Below are 23,274 nucleotides of genomic sequence, written 5' to 3'. Positions count from 1 at the left end.
AAATTAATCTTGTTACTGTTACAATATTACGCTTAGACAAAAAATCTTGCTGCATAAAATGGGAAGGTCTATGTCTGTTCCAGGTAATATCCATTCCTCGGTCCAACAATTAATGCACAATTTTCACTGTTTTAACTCAAAAACATTTTATTAAACATATTTTTCTCAAATGTAGCAAATGACAGAGCAGATAGTGGAATTTTTTTATTATTTGTTTTTATTATTGTATTGGTCTATATCCAGCTTTGTCACCAAAATAACTTAATGCAATGAATAATGGCTACCTTCCTGGCAATAGACAGTGAGCTGCAAACCCATGTCATCTGTAGGTGTACTGCTTTAAAAATACTTGCATTACCGCCCTGAAATAACAATAGAAGTCGAGTTTTGCAAATTAGTGCCCGAGGAAAGCATAAGGTTAATTTAGGCATGGAAGACAACAGGCTTTACAAGATTTTCCAATCATTGATTTTAATGGCTCGAGAATCCTGTGGGAACTGCTGACCTCTGTACTTCAACTCGGGTGAAGGGAACATGAGCTTCCGATGTTTGCCCCGTAATGTCGCATTGGAGAGAGTGCTTCTGGTGTAAATAAAGTCAAATTTGAAAAGTGACCATACAATCATTATAAGGGAGGTTGATGGCATTCAGATGAACAAGGATCAATAAAGTAGATGAACAAAGAAATTATAAATTAACTTAGGTGGATAATTGCAAGGTCATGTATATTAGGACAATGACACTTGCAAAAGGATTAATATTGGGGGAAGAGGAAAATAACAGGAGTGTCATTTCTGGCCAATCTTCATCCAGTCTGTTGCTATTATCTACAAGGTTGATAAAATATTGGGATGCACCAAAAGAACATTTGATGATAAAATAATTTATTTGAACCTTATAGAAATTCACTGATTATAAATTTTGAGTGTTGCATTTAATATTAGGTATTCACTTTAGATATTTAGCAGACTAGAGCACCAAATGTACAATTATTCAGCTGATACAGAATAGCTTTGAATATATGAACATATATGAACTAGGAGGAGGAGTAGCCCATTGGGTACTTCGAGCCTGCTCCACATAAAAAGATCATGGTTGAGCTGACTATAATCTTCTGCCTACCTCCTGGTAAGCTTTCGCCCCATTGTTTATAAAGAATCTATCTACCTCTGCCTTGAAAACATTCAAAGACTCTGCTTCCACTGCCTTTTGAGAAAAGGAATTCCAAAGCCTCCCTGTCCTCTGAGAAAAAAAAATTCTCCTAATTTCTGTCTTAAATGGGTGTCCCCTTGTTTTTAAACAGTGACCCCTAGTTCTAGATTCTCCCACAAGAGGAAACATCTTCTCCACATCCACCCTGTCAAGACCCTTCAGCATCTTACATGCTTCAATCAAGTCACCTTTTACTCTTCTGAACTCCAGTGGATACATCTGTCCAACCTTTCTTCATAAAACTACAAGCCCATTCCTTGTATTAGTTTAGTAAACCTTCTCTGAATTGCTTTTAATGAGTTTACACCCTTCCTTAAGTAAGGAGACTGAAACTGTATGCAGTGTTCCAGATGTGGCCTCACCAGTGTCCTCGACAACTGAAGCCTGACCTCCCTACTTTTATATTCAATTCCCTGTGCAATAAAGGATAATTCCTAACTGTCTGCTGTACTTGCATAATAACCTTTAGTGTTTCATGCATTAGGACACCCAGATCCTTCTGAATCTCATAGCTCTGCAATTTCTCACCATTTAGATAATATGCTTTTTTTTTATTTTTCCTGCCAAAGTGGACAGTTTTACATTTTCCCACATTATATTTCATTTGCTAGATCTTTGCCCACTCAATTGACCTATCTTTGTCCCTGTATAGCCTCCTTATGTCTTCTTCACATCTTACTTTTCTACTTATGCATCAGTGAGAAAAGGAGCTGAATAAAGTTGGGAGGCTTGATTTTCATCTTGGGTTCAGGAAACATGAGTTGGAGCAGTTCCTGACTCTGTCAATCCAAACGCGCCATTTTTTCGTCTCCAAGAAATGTGCACGGGCAGGTTTTGGGTCTACTTCCTCCCTAGGCAGACCTGAGGCAGCTGGAGATGTGTGGGTGGTCAAGGTGAGAAGACCAGCCTCTGTTCCTGGAGATATCGGCCTAGCTCTCCACATCGTTCTTATGTCCACTAACCCTTGCATCTCACTGCCCCACCCCCCATGCATCCTCCATAGCTACTCACCCAGTATCCACTACGTCAGGAGCAATGTAATAGCAAAGGTAAGTTTTTGAAATGGATGTGAAAAAAAACCCTTAAGCAATCTTATAGAACTGTTATTCAAACACACACAATTGAAAAAACCTCCAAAATCATTGAGAAAAAACTTAAATCCCCTCAAGTGGTCATTCAGTTGTAAAAACAAACATCTATTCAGAAACCACATTAAAGACAGATAATCCTTTAAAAACCTCTTAATACTGCTTATTAAACTGTCTATACTCCCTTTGCTGAGCCACATGGTTGAGCAGAGTTTGAAACTCAGCCATAATGGGCTCAGCTGTCAAAACAAACCTTTATATCTCCAGAGCTTGTTGAAACTGAAATAACACATGATTACGTCTTTTCCTAAGTTAACCCAGATAGCCCATCATTCAAAGAAGTCCAGGGGTAGGTGGCTGTTTTTATTCCCCTAAGTGAAAGCAGCTGGCCGTTTTTTTTCTATCCGAGACCACTGTAGATAATTAAATCACTTCTCTTCACTAGAGTTGCCAGGCACTGTTTTCCATAGTTTTGAATGCATTGCAGCACTTCGTCCAATGGAAAAGTACCCTCATGAATTTCAATACCTACAAAATGCTGGTCTATGTAATGGTCAACTTATCTTTTCAGGACAGAACCCTATGATCAACTACTGCCTTAAAAACAAATTTAACTTATTATAGTGTATCTAATAATGACATTTGAAATTGTCAAAGCATTTAACATTTTCTTGGCAGGATGCTCCTTGCTTCTCAGCAGGCTTCCCCAAAGTTCCTAAAATCTCTTACCTGACACGCTTTCCAAAGGCTTCCAAAGCCAGCCTGATCCGACAAAAATACTTTGGGTCATGAAAATACAAATCTGTCTCCCCTAGATCTATTAATGGTGACCTCAGTATTGCAGGATGTGCGTATGAGGTCACAACCTGACCCTAATTTGAACCGCTTCTTGCCTGTAGGAAGTTTGTGTGGGGCTCTTTTGGATGGGGACATTCAAATTTCTGGTCCTATAGGCCTCAGTTTTTCTGATTCCCACACCCATTCCTGACTTTTGGGACACAAAAATCTGGCCCAGGTACTGGGTCCCAGTCTGACACCCAAGTGCATTAATGTCCAGTCTCCAAGAGGTGGCCCACATGACTTTGTGTTTAGACAAGAGCCTGTGTGGAGCTGAATTTCAAAACAGACGAGCTCCTAGGAACTTTTAAAACTTTTGTATGGGATGCTTTTAAAGTTAGAAGATAAAAAGGACTGATTCATGCACTCTTCTTGAGCGTGAAAATAAACTGTTGGGGAAGCAGAACCCCTTTGTCATTTTGTACTGCGCTTTACAACAATTGTCATCAATTGTGTGTAAGGTTGTTAGTTGCAGTATCACTAGGAAGAAAGACTGAAAGGATCAGAAGACTGATAAAGATATTATCCATCTCTTTGACATGCTGCAAAGCGTAGATAATGTTGATATAAGCAGGGTATTACTGTTGGATTAGGAGTCTAGAATCAACGGACACAAGTCCATCATTAATAACTTAAAAGATCACCATACCAATCAGTTGACACCAACACATGGCGCAATCACTAGAGATATTCAACCACTTAATTACTTTTTAAGAGGCAGGTATGCCAGTGAGGCCAGGTTATTTTAGTTCTTGGCCAAACAGGTAGGACAACACCTTTCAGTGCAGACCACCCTATCTTGGGGCAGAGGTAAAACTGTGAAGATCAATCTTGATACTGCAGAAGTACCCATTTTGTCTCAAGTTCCTAGTTTTAATCATACAACCATCTTGCTGTGAGCATTGTTATTACAATGCGATAGAACAGCAGTGATAGCAGGGGAAGAAAGTTAATGATGGATGGTAGGGAAATAAAGGAACTTCTCTCTGCACCTGAGTCATGGTACACAGATGGGGGAGTCTGTGAAGTAGATCATTCTATTTATGGGCATTCATGTCCTTCATCTATATGACCATAACACAAAAAATAAATTTAAAAGAAATAAGATCAGGAATGTTTAATAAGTAAATTAATTTTAAATACTACAACAACTTTGCATTTATATAGTGCCTTTAACATGGTAAAACTTCCCAAGGTGCTTCACAGAAGTATTAGCAAACAAAATTTGTCACCAAGCCACATAAAGAATGTTAGGATAGGTGACCAAATGCTTAGTCAATCAGGTAGGTTTTATGGAGTGCGTTTTAAAAAGGAGAGTGAGAGGAAGAGAGAAGTGTAAAGGTTTAGAGAGAGAATTCTATTACTTAGGCCCTGGACAACTGAAGGCACAGCTGCCAATAGTGCGGATCTAAATCAAGAGGCCAGAATTGGAGGAGTACAGACATCTTGGATGGTTGTCCATCTGTAGAAGGTTGCAGACATAGGGAGGGTTGGCGCCAAAGCAGAACTTGGAATGAGCTAAAAATTTAAATACTGAGCACACCACAAACTCTTTATGATGTGACCTCATCATATTTGGATTATCTGTGAAATGTGGAGATCGTGGAGACTTCGGGCTCAATAGAAATCTCTCAACAATGGACGGGGAGGTTCAGGTGTATGGGGGGGAGGAGGTTAAAAATGTAACATTTTGAAAGCCTAAAGGCTTTCTTTTAGCCAAGTAAGACCAAAAGAAAATATGCATATTGAAAAGGAAATTTTGTTGTAGGATCCTGTGTGAGGAATGTTAAGTACTTACACCTGGACTAATCCATATTCAGTATATTACTTATAATGCAAAACCTTAATTGTCAAGATTTAGTGATGCAAATAGGGTGCATATATTATATTGTCCAGCTCCTCGGGGTTTTTCTCCTCTCAAGAAACAGTGAGCCTTTAAATTATGGGGCTCAAAGAACTGTTTCCTAGAATTCCGCTTTCCTCTTACAATGAAGCAGGAATATTATTGCAACATTTACCAAGGGGCTTCATTTGGGTGCATTGGAGCTACTTGCCCTGTGAGGAGACTCTTCACAACTGAATGGTTTTTTTTTGCCATTTCTTTAATTATTTCCGCTGCTTATGTGTAAAATGGAGCAGAATACTCGGTGATAATGGAAAGGGGGAGAAAAAGACACATTATTAACCAGTTAAAAGAAGTGAATACAAGAGGCTCCTGTGTTCTGTCCCACTGTAATATAAGCAAAATAAACCTGCAATTTCTGGAAATAGAGACTAAAACAGAAAACGCTCAGCAGATCAGTCAGCATTGGTGGAGAGAAAAGACAAATTGATGTTTCAGGTATAATACCTTTGTGGGAACAGCAACACCATGCTATGCCCACTTCACTGAAACAGAAGAAGCTAATGAGCGTCCTGATAAATATCATTTCTTAAACACAATACAATTTTTATCAACTGCCCGACACTTGGGCTTATCTTGACATTATGATTTGATAACCTGCTTTTGCAAATAGTGGAGCTGGCAAGTTTTGACAGCACAAGGTAATTTAAAAGGGGTCATGAGGACTCGAAACGTCAACTCTTTTTCTTCTCCGCCGATGCTGCCAGACCTGCTGAGTTTTTCCAGGTAATTCTGTTTTAATTTAAATATGTGATTGGGATTGGTACTGCCCGTTGTTTGGGAGCTGCGGACCAAAATGGCATATGACGTATGTGCGCACATACTTCTGCTGTGAATCCTGGAGAATGCCATCTTGGTAAACGAGAAGCATCCTTCACTCATATGTAAGGTAGGCGTTAGTCCATTAACACACACAAATAAGGGGATAATGCCTGCTTCTGCTCCATGCTGCAACTTTGGTTTGCCCTGAGTCAGCCAGCACCGGTGCTGCTTGCTTCTGGGGAAAACCAACACTGAGTATCACGTAAGTAAAAAACGTTTATACTCGACATGATGACTGGCACTCCAGGTTCCGAGATATCAGGCTTCTGGGGCACCCCAGTCTTCAACCCAACTCCGCCCCCATCCCCTAGCTCTGACTATCAAACCCTCACTCCCAACACCCCTCCTGAACCTCTAACAGTGTTCCCGACGTCTGCAATCCTCCTACCCGATTCCGAAGAATATCCCTGAGGTCTGTGATCATGCCTAACCACCGACAGTATTTCCGAGGTCTGCGATCTTCCTACCCACCCACCTAACAGGATTCCTGATCACTGTAACCTTTCTACCAGTTCCATGACAGTGCTCCAGATTACCATCCCTAATTCCCCATCGAATCTTGATCATGGGCTGCCACTGGGGTTGCCAACCCTCCAGGATTGGCCTGGCGTCTCCAGGAATTGAAGATCAATCTCCAAGACACTGCTGTGTGCAACCCTGGAGAAAAATCATTGGGGCATTAAAAAAGATCAGCTTTTTTTGGTCATTTCCTTTGAACGTTTCTCTTTACCAGATATAAAAGTGTTGACTGACTGTTAAGCATCATCCAATTGGATAATGAACCTTCTTGCTTTCCAATTGGCAAAGGAAGGCAGTGTGTCACAAGGATGGATAAGTTGGCTGACTAATGGCTGGTCTGTGGGACAAGTCATGATGAAACTTCCAGGAATACATTTAATCACAGTTAGCAACCCTAGCTCTAACATTCACTCATTACCCTCTCCAGACTCCCATGATCCAACCTTATTTGTTACCTGGCAACTGGAGCTCTGGCCTCTGCGCACTCGTACTTCAGTGACATCTCCATTATGATTAGGTCAAAACCCAAAGTCAGGGATTCCTGGGACCTCCCCATTTGAGTGTTGGCTATGAGCAGTGTGCAGGTAAATCTCTTCAAAAATAAGCACGCCTGAATTTCTGAGCCTTTGGCCCTTGTGTGCTTTGCTCTAAAGATGCTTTTGTCATACTCCAAGGCAATTAAATCTGTTTGTCATTAACAGCTGTTTGTTGGACAGAAATGGAGTGTCATTGGTGATGGAGATTTAGGCCAGACCAGGGAAAAGAGTCTATTACAGAAGGAAAATTAGCTAGCCTGATTTAGTTGTAAAAGGTTTGATTGTAAGTTCAGACTTCCAATATGGATTTCCTCCAGCGAGCCTGGTTTGCTTACGTTTCATTTTGAGTCTGGAGAGAGCCAGAAAATATAGGTAGTTTACATTTACATTAGAAACGTGACACACAGTATAATGTGTGAACAACAAGGAACATCTGGTCAAACAGCTGCTCACTAAATAATAAAAGCATTAGGTCCTGTTTTGATAACTGCTTGACAAATAGGGAGAGCGTTGTAGTGTTATTAGCACTTTTCTAGATATGAAAATATAGCATTCTACTCCAGTAAATTTGTGCAAATTAACGTGGTAAGTCAGAATTCTCCCATCACAGAATTCTTTTCGTTTCTTGTTCACAAGGCACTGAATTGGAAATTTATACTGTAGGGTGGTGAAATTGGTCTTCACCAATGGTGTACTCACAGTGAGTAGGCAGCAGCATGTCTTATGCTAAGCTTGATTTTCTTTCTATTAACTTTAATGGAAAAGAAAATCAGACGCACGGTAAAATTGGTTGTAAAAGACCAATTTCACCTCCTATGTGTGCATATTATTAGGGATGTTAGGTAGGAATGAGTTATGTTCCCTCAGTTCTTCACACAGTGAATGCTGATTGTACCAATTTCTTGAAGATGAATTAATGATTGCAGGGAGGCAAGGAACTTTGTAATCCTAAACTGCCCTCATGTATTTTAGAGTGGTTGACTATTGGCATAAAAATGCTTAAAGGTTTCTAACTGTCCTGTTGAACAGGAATAGGGGCTTGAGTTAGGGAAAAAAATCTATAATAACTTACATTTTTTTTAAAAAGTGCTTTCAGATGGATCCAGACTTGAAACTTAGAACCCAAGGTTTTGGGATATTAAATTTGGGTTATTAAATAAGTTGCAAAACAAGCAGGAACAGCATCTGCTAAAACATTAAGGATTTAGGCATTTACCCTTGAGAACTTGAAGCTTGGAGGGTTACCCACAACTAAACAGTGAGGGAAATTATCTATTCTCCACAACCACCCCCCCCCCCGCCACCCCCACTGCCAACTTCACAATTTATCCTCCAGAGGTCAAATATCTAGACTATTGAGGAAATTGATATACACGCTAGAGAACATGGACATATTTTAACGTTTATGGAAAATCATTAAATTATCTCATAAATTTAACCATACCTGCTAACCAGTCACAGGAAGGGGTACTTTAATGACAAATACCAGGACTGCACCGGATCATCACTGTATTTTAAAAAATTATTTCACTGGCATTTTTTTAAAAAAAGGTCTTTTAGTACCACACAACCTGCTCTTTTCTTAGACAGTTTGGTTTACGTTATGCAGTGGAGGCTCTTAACCGCAGGCAAACCTAAGTTTATATTGTTACGGTAGTTAATTCACCATGATCAATCTGGGCTGCAAAAATAATCCTGTATAATATCAGTGTAAAAATCACTATAATGTAATTCAGTAGCTGTAATAAAACATACACCCTAGAACTATATGATTATACTACACAGTGTAGTACAGACTTTGCTGATGACTGCAATCAACTGCATATTTATCACACAAATTGGAACCATTACAGACCTCCTAATTATTACCACAATTATACTTGATCATGTTCACTTTTGTAACATGTCAGTTACAGCTGGCCAATAACATGACAAAGCTGCGAGAAAATTAAAATAATCACATATTTCATGTAATTGTACTATTAACCTTTATTTAAACTTCTAAGTAAGTAACCACATGGAGACAGTTAATAATTTTGCTGAATAAAAGCGATTATTCATGGCTGTTACTGATGGAATTTGGAGAGCTGTAATCTCAGGGGAAAGTGATATTGAGTATTGCATAAGTGAAGGTGAGTCATGACAAGTGTGAAATACCTAGACCATATTTGGTTGTTATGCAAATTTGACTTGAAATTGTTTCAATGATTGCTTTGTGAAGGCCATTATATGATAACTAACCAGTTGTACTCAACACACATATGGTTAGTATGAAAAATTCCAAGACTTGATTTTAATCCAGCCTGTCTGGCAGTTAAAATTGAGTTTATGAACTTCCCACACCATTCACAATGCAGGCAATTTTAATTAGTGATTATCTGGCTTTGGGACAGTTACCTGCTCTGGATAATTTGGGGTAAAAACGGAAAGTGCTGGAAATACAATTAAGTTGGCAGCATCTGTGGAGAAACTGAGTCAAAGTCAAATATGACTTCTTCAGAACTGACAGAGAGTAGAAACGAGATGGGTTATATGCACTTGAAAGCGGGGAGGGGGAGGAAGAACAAAAGGAAATGTCTGGGACAGGGAGTAGAGCAGAGGAGATTAAATGACAAAGATATCATGAAACAAAAGGAAATGGGAGTGGCCATGGTTGCAATAAAGAGGCAAGGCATTTGTCCAGAGTGAGTGTAAATGCCAGAATAATGAATAGCTCTGTCTGAAGGGAAAACGTGAAAAACAAGATTCAATCCGGCAAATGGCAAAAAAAAATAATCAAAATGGGGGACACGGATTTCATGGTCTGAAATTATTGAATTCAATGTTGAGTCCAGAAGGCTGTAAAGTGCCTAATGGGGAGATGAGGTCCTGTTCCTTGAGCTTGCATTGAGCTTCACCAGAGCACTGCAGTAGGCCGAGGACAGAAATGTGAGTGTAAGAGCAAGGTGGTGAATTAAAATGGCAAGCAACCAGCAGCTCGGGGTAATGATTGTGGACTGAGAAGAGGCGTTCCACAAGGCAGTTTAGTTTCCCCAATGTAGAGGAGGCCACGTTGTGAACAGTCAGTTCTGAAGAAGTCATATTCGGCTCGAATAGGTTAACTATGTTTCTCTCTCCACTAATGCTGCCAGCCCTGCTGAGTATTTCCAGCACCTTCTGTTTTTATCTCAGATTTCCAGCATCTGCAGTAGTTTGCTTTTTATTTTAGGTAATTCGGGAGCCTAATGGCAAATGCAAATTTGTGATATACTTGTGATTGTCAACTAAGGCCTGGCCAGATTCTGATCCGACAGCAAAAGCTGACGACAAGTGTAGTGTGACATGGAAGTTTTGTTTTTAAACTTTTTTAAAGGTTCGTTTTGGGACATGAGGAGCAGGTGTGTTCTTCCTGGCCCCACAAGGACACCATGGGTCTCGCTTGCCAGGGCTTCCCTCCCCTTGCTTAGGACTGTTTTTTGGTGGGAGTACACAGCCATGCAATTTTCCACATACACCTGCTGACCGCTCGGTCTTCCCTGCAGCTTCAGCTAGAGCCCATGAGGAAACGTTAAAATTTGGCCAGCTTCAGATGCTGCACTTCTTTCCCAGGTTAAAATCGGGGCTGTCGTGACAGTGGTCAGCAAGATAATTACAGGCATGCTTGTAATTATTTAACAGGCAAACTTGTAATACCGTGGCCAATTAGCTGCATCACAGGAGTGCAACCCAACATTTTAATCTGACTATGAGGGCTTTCTGAACAGTTTTAAGTTTGTTAGTCAAGGGAATGGAAAAGTAAACTAGTTGGGGAAGGGTTAGAATCAGAACTGTTCATGCTATTAGCATAATGAGGTCCATTATCTCTCTGGGAATTGAAATTTCGCTTTTGTCATTCCCTCCAATTAATATGAGAAAATAGGAGAAAAGTACAAAATTTTATGTTAAAATTCTGCATGTTAAATTGAAGTTTTGTATCTGTTGCAACTCTGTAACATTATAGTTTTCAGCGGTCACACATGTCCAAAAGGGAACAATTGAAATTGACCCAAGAACCCGATGGACTAAATGCAAATCCATTAGAAATTACATCCATGCACTTGACTCATGAGAAAAACGATCAACCAGCCAGCAACCGGCCGAAACACAACACAATTGTTGAAACAGTTTTACTTCAATTTCTTTTGGTTGCTATGTTGCATTTTGAGCCAATGACTTATAATAATAATAATAATAAGCACATAAAAATCAAATAACTCTCTTAACATATCATTAAATATGGCCATATTATTTTATTTTATTTAGAAATCCCAATAACAATTTTCCTCTGCATAGGTCTTCTCCTTTCTCTGGCACCGGGCCAGCTGCGTTCAAGATAACCGTGTCTACATGCGGCCTAACCAGCAGTCCTTAAAGGGACCGCTGGAGGCCGCCACCATAAAGGTAAGTTTTTGAAAAAATACTTACCTGAATGTGGAGCTGGGAGGAGAAGGAGGGCTCCACTTGGCTTCACACCGAGTCCTGTAGACCGTTGCCAATCCCAGCTTGGCCCCTTCCCAATCGTTTCCCCTAGCCTTCCCGATCGCTCACCCTCTCTCTCTCTCTCTCTCTCTCTCAATTAACTCCTTCCTTCCCTCCACCCCCTCCCCCACCCCACCCCCGCCCTCTCCAGGACCTACCTGTGGGCCACTGCTGGGAAGGGGGCCAGACCAATATTTTCCTTGTGAAACTGGTGAGCTGCCTCCGGACACCCGGTTGGCGTCTGCAGTTCGCTGATGAGACTCGTGTCTCAGTTTTGGATGAACCGTGTGACAGATGTCACTGAAATCACTCCATTGTGTTACAGCTAGTAACGCCTTGCCATGCATATTTTCTATATAGTGCAACTTGTAGCAAAATGTATTTGTTCTATGGCCATAAATGTGTGTTTGCGTGTGTGTGTGTGTGTGTGTGTGTGTATGCGCACGATGTGTTTGTGTGTCTGTGCGCGCGATGTGTTTATGTGTGTTTGCACACGATGTGTTTGTGTGTGCGCGCGCGATGTGTTTATGTATGTGTGCACGCGCGGTGTTTATGTATGTGTGCGTGCGCACGATGTGTTTATGTATGTGTGCGCGCGCGATATGTTTATGTATGTGTGCGCGCACGATGTGTTTATGTGTGCGCGCGCGATGTGTTTATATGTGTGTGCGCGCGTGATGTGTTTATATGTTTGTGCGCGCGTGATGTGTTTGTGTGTGTGTGCGCGCACGATGTGTTTGTATGTGTGTGCGCGCGCGATGTGTTTGTGTGTGTTTGCGCGCACGATGTGTTTGTGTGTGTGTGCGTGCACGATGTGTTTATATGTGTGTGCGCGCGCGATGTGTTTGTGTGTGCGCGCGCGATGTGTTTGTGTGTGTTTGCGTGCACGATGTGTTTATATGTGTGTGCGCACGCGATGTGTTTATATGTGTGCACGCGCACGATGTGTTTGTGTGTGTGTGCGCGCGTGATGTGTTTGTGTGTGTGTGCGCGCACGATGTGTTTGTGTTTGTGTGCGCGCACGATGTGTTTATATGTGTGTGCGTGCGCGATGTGTTTGTGTGTTATCCTCAGTGTTTGGGGTAATGACAAAAGTCATAATTGGTAAAAATTTCTGTACGCCATCGTTATGTATGCACTAATCATAGACTCAAGTATTTTATAGCTTGTGGTAAGAGGAGAGACTATGCCTCCAGTCTGGATGAACAATATAGCCCAAGAATAACCTCAGGCAGAGAGTGAACAAGGCTCAAGATTGTTCAAGTGATTGATTTGGTTTGATAGAAATAAACTAATTTGGGTCATGATCAGCTTGGCCATATTACTCAATGAGCCACCCTTAGGTAGGGTATAGCATGGCTCAAACACCAGCAAACCATCCTAGACTTTCCTGACAAGGTATCTGTATTAGAGAAAGATGCTTTCCATTGCAACAAAATTATTTATATTTACCATACTCTGCTAAATGGGAGGGTGACTCTCCACTATTGGCATCAAATTAGATTTAATGAGGCATATAGTAATTGTTGGGATGTTTTGTGGGGCAGTGGGTAGCCTCTGAGCCAGAAGCTCCAGGTTTGAGACCCACCCCAGGACTTAACGGCCAAGGAAGGTCTGTTCATAATGTGGTCAAACAGGTTGATTATTAACCTGAAAGTCCTTCCAACACATGCCAATGGCAGGCAGAAAGAGCAGAAGAGATTCCTGGTCAACAGTGTGATGGAAAGAAAGTTGGAGCCTCTACCATCACTACCCATGGCTCTAGACTACAACATGCATGTAAAGGTGCATGTTGCCTCAGCAGCTTGGTCTCTCTGAATGATCTGTAACATACCACAACCATAGTAAACATTAGGTACAAAGGAGATGGAATTTAATTAATCTCGGAAAAGAAAAATTGTTCACTACACCCCTCATCCTCGGCAAAAGTTGGCACTGTTTTGCTGAATAATTGAAAAACCCTGGAGAGCTTTTGAGATCAGTCCTTTGTCATCTAGAGGAAAAGTGATCTTGTGTAGAAATTTGATTTAATGAGATCTTTCCATTATGTGTAACGGAACAAACATAAATGTTGCTGAACTGCTTAATATTGCTATTTCATAAGATTAATATTGTGCTGATATATTTTTAGTATCTAATGACTGTATGAATGTGATATTATTGATTGGACATTCTTTCATATTTATTAATATAGTCTTTCTTTGGTTCATACTGTCTGATAAAGCATTAGATTTGATTTGAAGACAATAAATAAGACGATGGCATAATGAGTGTGCACCAAAATTTTTGATTCAAATACATTGGACCATTTATTAAATATAGATCATAATTTTAATATTTCAAAGATATTAATCGTATTTTAAATTTATGGAAATAGTTTGTTGACTTTAAAGTTTTTAATCTTATGCAGTTTCAGGTTGGGCATACTTTCTGTATCAGTAAATGATTAACGATTAAATGAAATATGAATCAATTAAGAAGTTATAGTTTTTGAAATTATTAATTTGTTTTTTTTTAATTGAGAAGTACATTAAATAACCAAGAACAGAAATAAAAACAGCATCTCATGTTATGCTAATATAGAAAATAATCACGAATATTTCAAAGCATTCAGAAATTGTTAGCAAATTTCACTTATTTGTGTTCTGGCTGCTGCAGTCTCCCTTAATGCTGACCTTAATCTCTAAAATAGTGAAACTCCTTAAGTGAAGTCTCCACACTCAAGTCAGAGGTATCCCTCCAAGACACAGGGCCAAATCCTCTAAAGAGTGGCAATCACCTTTGGATTTCCACTCCAGTCCTATATTTTTTTTGTACCCTAAGATGGAGCTCTGCATTTCTGGCCCAGACTTTGAACTGGGCCTCTTCAGAAATGCAGATCATACCTGTTCTAGGAGTCCTTCTTCATAGTGCAGGAGCATCGAGGGAAGTCAAGCCCATGTCCTCTTTTTTACGGCACTAGCTGCTGTATTCCGGTAAGTAGAGAGTTTAAAGATTCCGAGACCACTTTGGAAAGCTACGGAGACAAGGTAAGTGTGTAAGGTAAGTGGATGAGGGGGTAGGGTGGCAGGTGGGTGAGTGAGGGGCATAGAGTGGCAGATGGTGAGGGGGGGTGGCAAGCGGTTGAGGGAGCAGAGAGGCAGGAGGGTGGATGAGGGAGTAGGGTTGGAGGTGGGAAAGTGAGGGGGTAGGGTGTAAGGTGGGTAGTTGAAGGAGTAGGGTGGCAGGTGGGTAGGTGAGGGGGTAGGTTGCAGGTGGATGGGTGAAGGGGTAGGTTGGCAGGTGGGTGAGGCAGTAGGGCTGCAGGTGGGTGAGGGGATTGGGTGGCAGGTAGGTGGGGGATAAGATGGCAGGTGGGTGAGGGAGTAGAGTGGCAGGTGGGTGAGGGAGTAGAGTGGCAGGTGGGTGAGGGAGTAGAGTGGCAGGTGGGTGAGGGAGTAGAGTGGCAGGTGGGTGAGGGAGTAGGGTGGCAGGTGGGTGAGGCAATAGGGTGGCAGGCAGGTGAGGGGATAAGATGGCAGGTGGGTGAGGGGAGGTGGCAAGCGGGTGAGGGAGCAGAGAGGCAGGAGGGTGGATGAGGGAGTAGGGTTGGAGGTGGGAAAGTGAGAGGTTAGAGTATAAGGTGGGTGGCTGAGGGGGTAGGGTGTAAGGTGGGTAGTTGAAGGAGTAGGGTGGCAGGTGGGTAGGTGAGGGGGTAGGGTGCAGGTGGATGGGTGAAGGGATAGGTTGGCAGGTGGGTGAGGGGATTGGGTGGCAGGTGGGTGAGGGAGTAGAGTGGCAGGTGAGGGGGTTGGGTGGCAGGTGGGTGAGACAGTAGGTTGGCAGGTGGTGAGGGGGTTTAATTCAGAGTCTTGGAGGGTTCCAGATATAGGGATTTTCCCATCAGAAGAACACACCCCACGGGCATTTCCTGTGTGGTCAGTGCATGGGGATTTCCAAGGGTTTCCAGCGCATCTTGGGGGATATCTCTGGCATATGATCATCCGGCGAACAGAAGTTCTGGGCCAATGTTTCCTCTTTGATGATAGTTGTGTAGAAATGTAGCTGGGTTTTTCGCCATAAATGGAAATTCGCATGACATAGTAGACATTCACAACTGCTAGCTCACTATATATACCATGGAAGTATCTGTAATCTTATATCATGTTAGGAAACTCTGATTCTGCATTAGGAGAGAATTTACTGTTACTGGTTTATGCATCATATTGTTGCTTTCCAGTGTTTGGACAAAACTGTGATAACTTTCCTACACTGTTGCCAGACAATTAAAAGAGAGTGGCAGGATCTCAAAGCTAGCTGTGAACTGCAATTAGGAATCCTCACAGCACTTGAAATAGCATTGGGGACGCAAAATTGGTCAAGATGATTTCTCAACCAACTCCTCCAAATTAACTGGTAATTCAGCTCAGCTGTTGTTTCAGTCTGTGGGACTTTGCTATACTCAAATTGTGTGCAACATTGATATATAACAACCGTAACTACCCTTCAAAATTAATTCATTATCTGTACGCTGCTTATGAATGTCCGAAGAATGCTAAAGCTACTTTATGCAAGCACGTTCTGTCCTTTTTCGAGCAGTGCGGACATCAAAATTTAAGGACGGGCAATCACTTTGTACAGTTACAATGAAAAAATTTAGCCAAGGTTTAAGTTTAATTGTCAGTGTGATGCTGTACAGTCAAAGCCTTCAGCTAGTTTTCTTGATTGGACAAATGCTATTGCTATCTCCCTATCCATACTACACATAAAACAAGGAATTTCCTGGTCATCAGCTGCAGTTCAATTCTCAACAGATTTGAGATGATGTTGTCACATTTGTTTTTTGTGAAAATTACCACATATCAGGAACACAAAGAAGGCTTCTACCAGCACAAAGAATGACTGAAAACAGTGCGGCAATTCCAGATAATGCTAACATAAAAAATCTGTCCTAAGTAGCAGGCTGCAAAAGTGATAGCCAAGTTTGTAATCTAATCCCATGAAGTTCCAGATGGCACTTAAATAATGCTCAAAATTTTGCCATCGCAGCTTAACAGTGGCATCTGAACTGTTTAATCAGATTACTGCCTTGCAATCATTCCCAGATATCCACTACTAATACCACTCGGGTTGAATTTTAAGGAATAGTATTTTTCGTTTGCTGTTATAATCTTGCAATTCGACCACCAATAATTTGGCAATAAAAGAATCTGGAAGAAAAAAAATCCTGCAAAATAATTCTCTAGCTATTTTAATAAGGTTGCCAATTTAAACAGAGCAAACCAAACAGATTGCAACTGTGAATTCTTAACTACCAGCAGCCAAATCTCATTCCACAGGCTAGTCATGTGATAGTTGTAAACACGTTGTAGACAGTTATTATTAGATCTGTCACTTCAATCTGAAATAAACTGGCTTACCTGTTTGATGGAGGTACTCAAAAATGGATTAAAATTACTTTTTACTTCAGAAGTGCACTCCTTCGGAATAGGGTTAGAGTGTTTCCTTATTTCAAAATGAAATGTACCAGATCTTTAAGAAAAATATTGGAGAACTTCCTACAGTATCTGAAGTAATATGCCGTTTGGTTATAGAATTAACAAATATTTTTTTACATTCCATTTTATTCTGTTTCGTTTATGGGAACTTTCTTGACTGTAATTTCCAGAAATACAACATACGATAAATTTCAAGTTATGTGTATGAAACTTCCAGTTTAACCCATAACGATGAATGCTAAAAGCGTGACAGATTGATGGTGATTCATTCTGCACACAGGTTGCACACACCAAGATTCACTCATTCTCACACTCACACCCTCAAGCATATTCACTCAACCGTGCAGACACATTCATCCTCTATCATTCAAAAATTAGCAGGGGAATGATTTGATATGATATTAGTATGATAAAATAGCAAAGTGCTATCACCACTAGCATTTATGATGGTCAAGATTGAGGCAGATTGCGAATCCATTCAAATAGGTTGAGCTGCCTTTGTTAGCAGTGACATAATTTATGACTTCTGGGACCAGCTGTTTCATTGTTTAATATAGAATTAACTCTGGGGGCAGAACTTGCTACTTCAGCTAGGGCCTGAAACAGTTGATTTTAGGTTGGCCATCTGTTATCCTGCAATGAAAAGGAAAATTGAGCAGGGTGGATAACGGGTGGGGTCTATAATGGACATACCAAATTATGTTTTCAGCAAAGTTAAAAATTCCAGAGTGGGATTTCTGATTTTATTTTTGTGTCGGATGTGATAGTCTGGTTTATTTTTTCACAAAACTGATTGGGTGATACTGAGCAGACTTTCAAATCCAAAGTGATGTTGAATTTAAGAATATTATATGAAACAACTTGGATTTGTAGAGCACCTGTAATAAAACACTCCTAGGCATTTCACAGGAGCATTATAGGAACACAGATATCTCAGAGGATTCTGGGGCTGCTCTGATCAAATACCCATGCTACCTCTAAGACCTGTTATTTCAACCTCTGTAACATTGCCAGACTTCACCCCTCCCTCAGCTCATCTGTGGAAGCCCACATCTATGCCTTTGCTACATCTGGACTATTCCAACCCGCAGTTTTGGGTGGCCTGCCACATTCTACTCTGTGTAAATTTGAGATGGCCTAAAAACTCTGCTGCCCATGTCCTTACTCACTCCAAGTCCCATTCACCCGTTATTTCAGTGCTCGGTGACCTACATTTGCACCCAGAAATGCAACACCTTAATTTTTCAACTTCCTCCGTGGTCAGTTCCCTCTCCATCTGAGACACAGCATTTAGATAATTTTATAATAGGATTTAGCACTGTTTCACTGACACAAATTGGCTTAGAATCTGATCCATAAAAAGTAAAAATTGTCATTGTACAAGTTGAGCAGTTAGGAGGTGGAACATTTCAAAACTAACTGGATATCTAACAATTGGATATCCCCTGCAATCAACCAAACTGAGAGTTGTTGAGAATAATAGCTCCCTCCAAAACCATGCAAACCTGCCAAAAACAGCCAGCTCGACCCCAACATCACCTTGCCTGACTCTTCCACTATTGCTGTACTATCAAACAGCTTATCCAACATTGAGTACTGGATGAGCAGAAATTTTCTCCAGTTAAATACTGGGAAGATTGAAGCCATTGTTTTCCATCCCTGCTCCAAACTCGTTCCCCAGCTAGGGGCTCCATCCTTCCCCCCAAGAGATGAAACCAGCCCTGTTTGCAACCTTGGTGTCACATCTGACCCTGAGACGAGTTTCTGACTTTGTATTTGTGCCATCACTAAGACCACCTATTTTAAACGCCCTAACATCACTCGACCTTTGTCCCTGACTCAGCTCAGCTGCTGCTGAAACCTTCATTTATTCCTTTGTAACCTCTAGACTTGACTATTCCAGTGAACTCCTGTCTAGTCTCCCACGTGTTACCCTCCGTAAACTTGCGGTCATGCTGTCCTTGTCTTAACTCGCACCAAGTCTCTATCACCCCCGTGCTTGCTTACCTAAATTGGTGCCTGGTTAAGCCAAGCCTTGATTTTAAAACTTTCCTCTTTGTTTTCAAATCCCTCCATGGTCTTGCGCCTCCCTAACTCTGCTGACTCCTCCAGCAATACAGCCCTCTGAGATATCTGTGCCCCTCTAATGCTGGCCTCTCGAGCATCTCAAGAGTTTAATCACTCCACCATTGGTGACTGTACTTGCAGCTGCCTAGGCCAAAAGTTCTGAAATACCCTCCCTACAATGCTCCACCTCTCTACCTTGCTGGCTAGGTGTCACGTTTTGTTTTGTGGCACTCCTAGGAAGTGCCTTGGGACATTTTAGTACCATAAATGCACTGTTATCGTTAATGTAAGAGTTATTGTTGCCCAAACCTGAACCTGACGTAATGCTGATCAGCTGACCACAGCACATGAGGTGCAAGCAGACTTCTATTTGAGGACCTAATATCCAGAAATAGCCATTGCAGCAAAAATTAAACCAAAACTGAAAAAGCTAGTCTTGGATGTGCTACTGTGGAATTGCTGATCAATGTCAGATTACAGAAAATAAACTTGAGTGATAAATTGGTGACATGGTGAAAGGAATAGCTTACTGGATAATTAAAATTATTTGAGATGTTATTTCTTGTTAGCAACTTAAGCTTCATCGGTGAATTACGTGAACAATGTTTCTGAAATTGGAATTGAAGCAGATTACTAAATCTGAGAATTTCTGCCAGTTTAACTGATACAGATGAACTTGTTTCTTGAGCAAAAGAAAATCAATGTTAATGTATAGCATATATACATGTACACACATTATGATAACTATTATTTTCCTGTAAAGCTGTGCATGCATGACAGTGACAATTATGGATGAAACATTGTGCTCCACTATACCGCTGAGTTTGTCAAGAAATGGAAGTTAAGTTTTAAACAGATAAATTGGAGTTGTTGTATGAGCCTCATCAGTTGCGTTTCAAGGCTTTTGATTAGCTACTTACAAATTGGCTGTCTCCTTTGGGTCAGAGGCAGAAGGTTCACCACAGTTTGACCAGTTCTCTGTGAATTGAGGGCTGGGCTGTATATTTAACTGTTTTTTGTAAACATGAGGGAGGAAAGGCTTTCTATCCAGCTCTCTGCATCATTATTTGGTAGAAAATGAGTGTTGCACGAAACATTCATCTACTTTGTGGTAGGGGTAATTACACATGCAGCAGAATTAACATCCCTGAATCTCCTTCCCAGAGGTTATAGTGTGGGAGCAGAAAGAGAAGCCATGGCAAGTGATTCCCTGGCTATGTTTTGATAGATAGGAGTGGAACCAGATGAGAGCAGTCCCATCTGTTTGGACCACCATGGAGAGACATTGGAAGAGGATGATGTGATCAACGTTGTCAAAGGCTGCAGACAGGTTGAAAAGGATGAGGAGGGAAAGTTTACTTTTGTCACAATCACATAGGATGTAATTTGTGACTTTGCTAAGACCTGCCTTGGGCACCATGACAGGGGGGGGGAAAGCAGATCTCAGTGGGATGCAAACATGGAGTCCCGAACATATCTAAGCAGCACACAAGTGATATCAGCAGCAAGTTGTGCGCAAGTGAAATTTAAAATGATGGTGGGGTTGGCAGGGCTACTATTAAAAGGGAGAGTCACAGTAGATTGTCGAGAATATGGAAGGATTTCAGAAATGGCAAGCCCTTAGCAACTTTGCTAAGGATGAAGAAACAGGGGACCTTAAGGGAAACAGGCAGAAATTAAGCTGTGCGTCTGTAGACTAGCGGTAGAATGACCCAGCAGCCAAACCTCTTAATAAATGACTGCTGAAATAGAGGCATTGCTGTATGAGTTAGTTGTGAGGATGGTGGTCCTCTATTCATGAGTTCTCCACCGCCACAGTGCATTCCACCTCATTTTCACTTGGCAGAGGCCTAAATGGAGTAATTAAGCCAGCAGGATGTCCATCAACAGTGCATTGCACAGTGATATTATAGTGTGTCCCACCTCCTCGAGATTCGAGGATCCAAGAGAAGTGAGCAGCAAGCAGATGGAGGGCTCAAAAATACCCAAGTAGGTTTTTTTTTAACTGAGCCAGCTGCTGGACCTTTGGAACCGGAGGCCTAATAATGGATAGCAGCTAGAAGCGGCTTAAGCCCCTAGGTCTGCTGCAGTGGTGCCTTTACTTCTGATTTTTTGGTTGAAATTTCCTGTGAAGGCATTTGGTCCGAACCCAGGACTGTAGGTCAGTTAAGGTCAGGCTGATTGCATTTTGGATGCACTCTACCTGACTTCCACCACAACGTAAAGAACGCGAGAAACCACCAAGTGCTTTAGCAGAAGATGTGGCTATTGATCATAAGCTATTTCTTAGAAAAGTAGGTTTTCTCAATATTCCGTGCAGAGGAGGTATTTACTTTGTGCAAACTTATTTTCTGCCTCAGTTTAGTTACCCTTTTCACACTGATGTAATTTTCACGATATGCCAGTTTATTAAAAAAAAATAATCCCGCCTGGGCCATTGTGTTCAGTGTTTTTAATGTAGGCATCAGGCTGGAAAACTAAGCAGGAAATGGATTGATGGTGAATTAGCGCAATCTCCCATTTCCATGTAAACAGGTCCGGCATCACATTTCATTAACACCAATATAACGGAGAGATATATTCAGTATTTTTCAGCAGTGTCTGCATTTAAAAAAAAAAAAAATCATTCATGGGACATGGGTGCTGTGGGCCAGGCCAGCATTTGTTACCCATCCCTCGCTGCCCCCTAGTTCAGAGGGCACTGGAGAGTCAACCACATTGCTGTGGGTCTGGAGTCACATATGGAGGGCATTAGTGAACCAGATGGGTTTTTACAACAATCGACAATGGTTTCATAGTCATCATTAGACTTTTAACTCCAGACTTTTATTGAATTCCGTGGTAGGATCCAAACCCGGGTCCCCAGAGCATTACCCCGGATCTCTGAGTTACTAGTCCAGCAACAATACTACTAGGCCATCTCTTCCCCTTTGATGACCTCAGACTGGAATCAGCCTAATGATAATAAAAGCAAGAGTTTTGTTACAATCTCTGTAGAGGCAGATAACTTTTTAAGAGAATTCAAACTTCCTGTCATTAGCTGCATGAATGATATATCAAGATTTCATGTTCTTAAAAACTTCTACTGTTTCAAATAAGTAAAAACACATTATTGACCTTTTTTTATTCATTCACTGGATGCGAGTGCCGCTGGCTGGGCCGGCATTTATTGCCCATCCCTAGTTGCCCTTGAGAAGGTGGTGGTGAGCTGCCTTCTTGAACCGCTGCAGTCCATGTGGTGTAGGTACACCCACAGTGCTGTTAGGGAGAGAGTTCCAGGATTTTGACCCAGCGACAGTGAAGGAATGGTGATATATTTCCAAGTGAGGATGGTGAGTGACTTGGAGGGGAACTTCCAGGTGGTGGTGTTCTAAACACTATTTTCTTGTGTAAGCAACTTAAACTTCAAATTATAGAAATAAACAGTTTCTTGTTACTTATCACCCACCCCAGAATTTTTAAAAATTCTTATTGTGGGATGTGGGCATCGCCAGCTAGGCCAGCATTTATTGCCCTTTCCTAATTGCCCCTGAGAAGGTGGTGGTGAGCTGCTTTCTTGAACCGCTGCAGTCCATGTGGTGTAGGTACACCCACAGTGCTGTTAGGGAGGGAGCTCCAGCATTTTGACCCAGTGACAGTGAAGGAACGGCAATATATTTCCAAGTGAGGATGGTGAGTGACTTGGAGGGGAACTTCCAGTTGGTGGTGTTCCCATTTATCTGCTGCACTTGTCCTTCTAGATGGTAGCAGTCGTAGATATGGAAGGTGCTGCCTAAGGAGCCTTGGTGAGTTTCTGCAGTGCATCTTGTAGCTGATACACACTGATGCCACTGTTCGTAGGTGCTGGAGGGAGTGAATATTTGTGGGGTGCCAATCAAGCGAGGTGCTTTGTCCTGGATGGTGTTAAGCTGCTTGAGTGTTGTAGGAGCTGCACTCATCCAGGCAAGTGGGGAGCATTTCATTACACTCCTAACTTGTGTCTTATGGATGGTGGACAGGTTTTGTGGAGTCGGGAAGTGAGTTACTCTGTGCAGGATTCCCAGCCTCTGACCTGTCCTTGCAGCCACAATATTTATATGGCTAGTCCAGTTCAGTTTCAGGTCAATGGTAACCCCCAGCATGTTGATAGTGGGGGATCCTGCAGTGATAATGCCATTGAATGTCAAGGGGCGATGGTTAGATTCTTTCTTGTTGGAGATGGCCATTGCCTGGCACTTGCGAATGTTACTTGCCACTTGTCAGCTGAAGCCTGGATATTGTCCAGGCCTCGCTGCATTTGGACAAGCGCTGCTTCAGACACATGTGTCCTGCTTCCA

The 23,274-nt window shown here is 41.6% G+C and overlaps 1 protein-coding gene across 6 annotated transcripts in view; it reads left to right on the top strand.

Moving 5' to 3' along the window:
* The window catches only part of dnmt3ab (DNA (cytosine-5-)-methyltransferase 3 alpha b), a 620,530-nt gene that overhangs the window by 86,741 nt on the left and 510,515 nt on the right, over nt 1-23,274 (top strand). For 5 of the 6 annotated variants that reach the window (XM_041188735.1, XM_041188734.1, XM_041188733.1 and 2 more), the window contains exon 4: nt 11,229-11,336. The exons of the other annotated variant lie outside the window; for it this stretch is intronic. In XM_041188735.1, coding sequence (XP_041044669.1) covers nt 11,229-11,336 — 108 coding nt within the window. The remainder of the gene's footprint in view (nt 1-11,228; nt 11,337-23,274) is intronic. 6 annotated transcript variants of the gene reach the window in all.

The sequence above is a fragment of the Carcharodon carcharias genome, chromosome 5 (assembly GCF_017639515.1).
Source record: "Carcharodon carcharias isolate sCarCar2 chromosome 5, sCarCar2.pri, whole genome shotgun sequence".
In the NCBI taxonomy this organism is placed as follows: domain Eukaryota; kingdom Metazoa; phylum Chordata; class Chondrichthyes; order Lamniformes; family Lamnidae; genus Carcharodon; species Carcharodon carcharias.
This window is presented reverse-complemented; position numbering and strand designations above follow the sequence as displayed.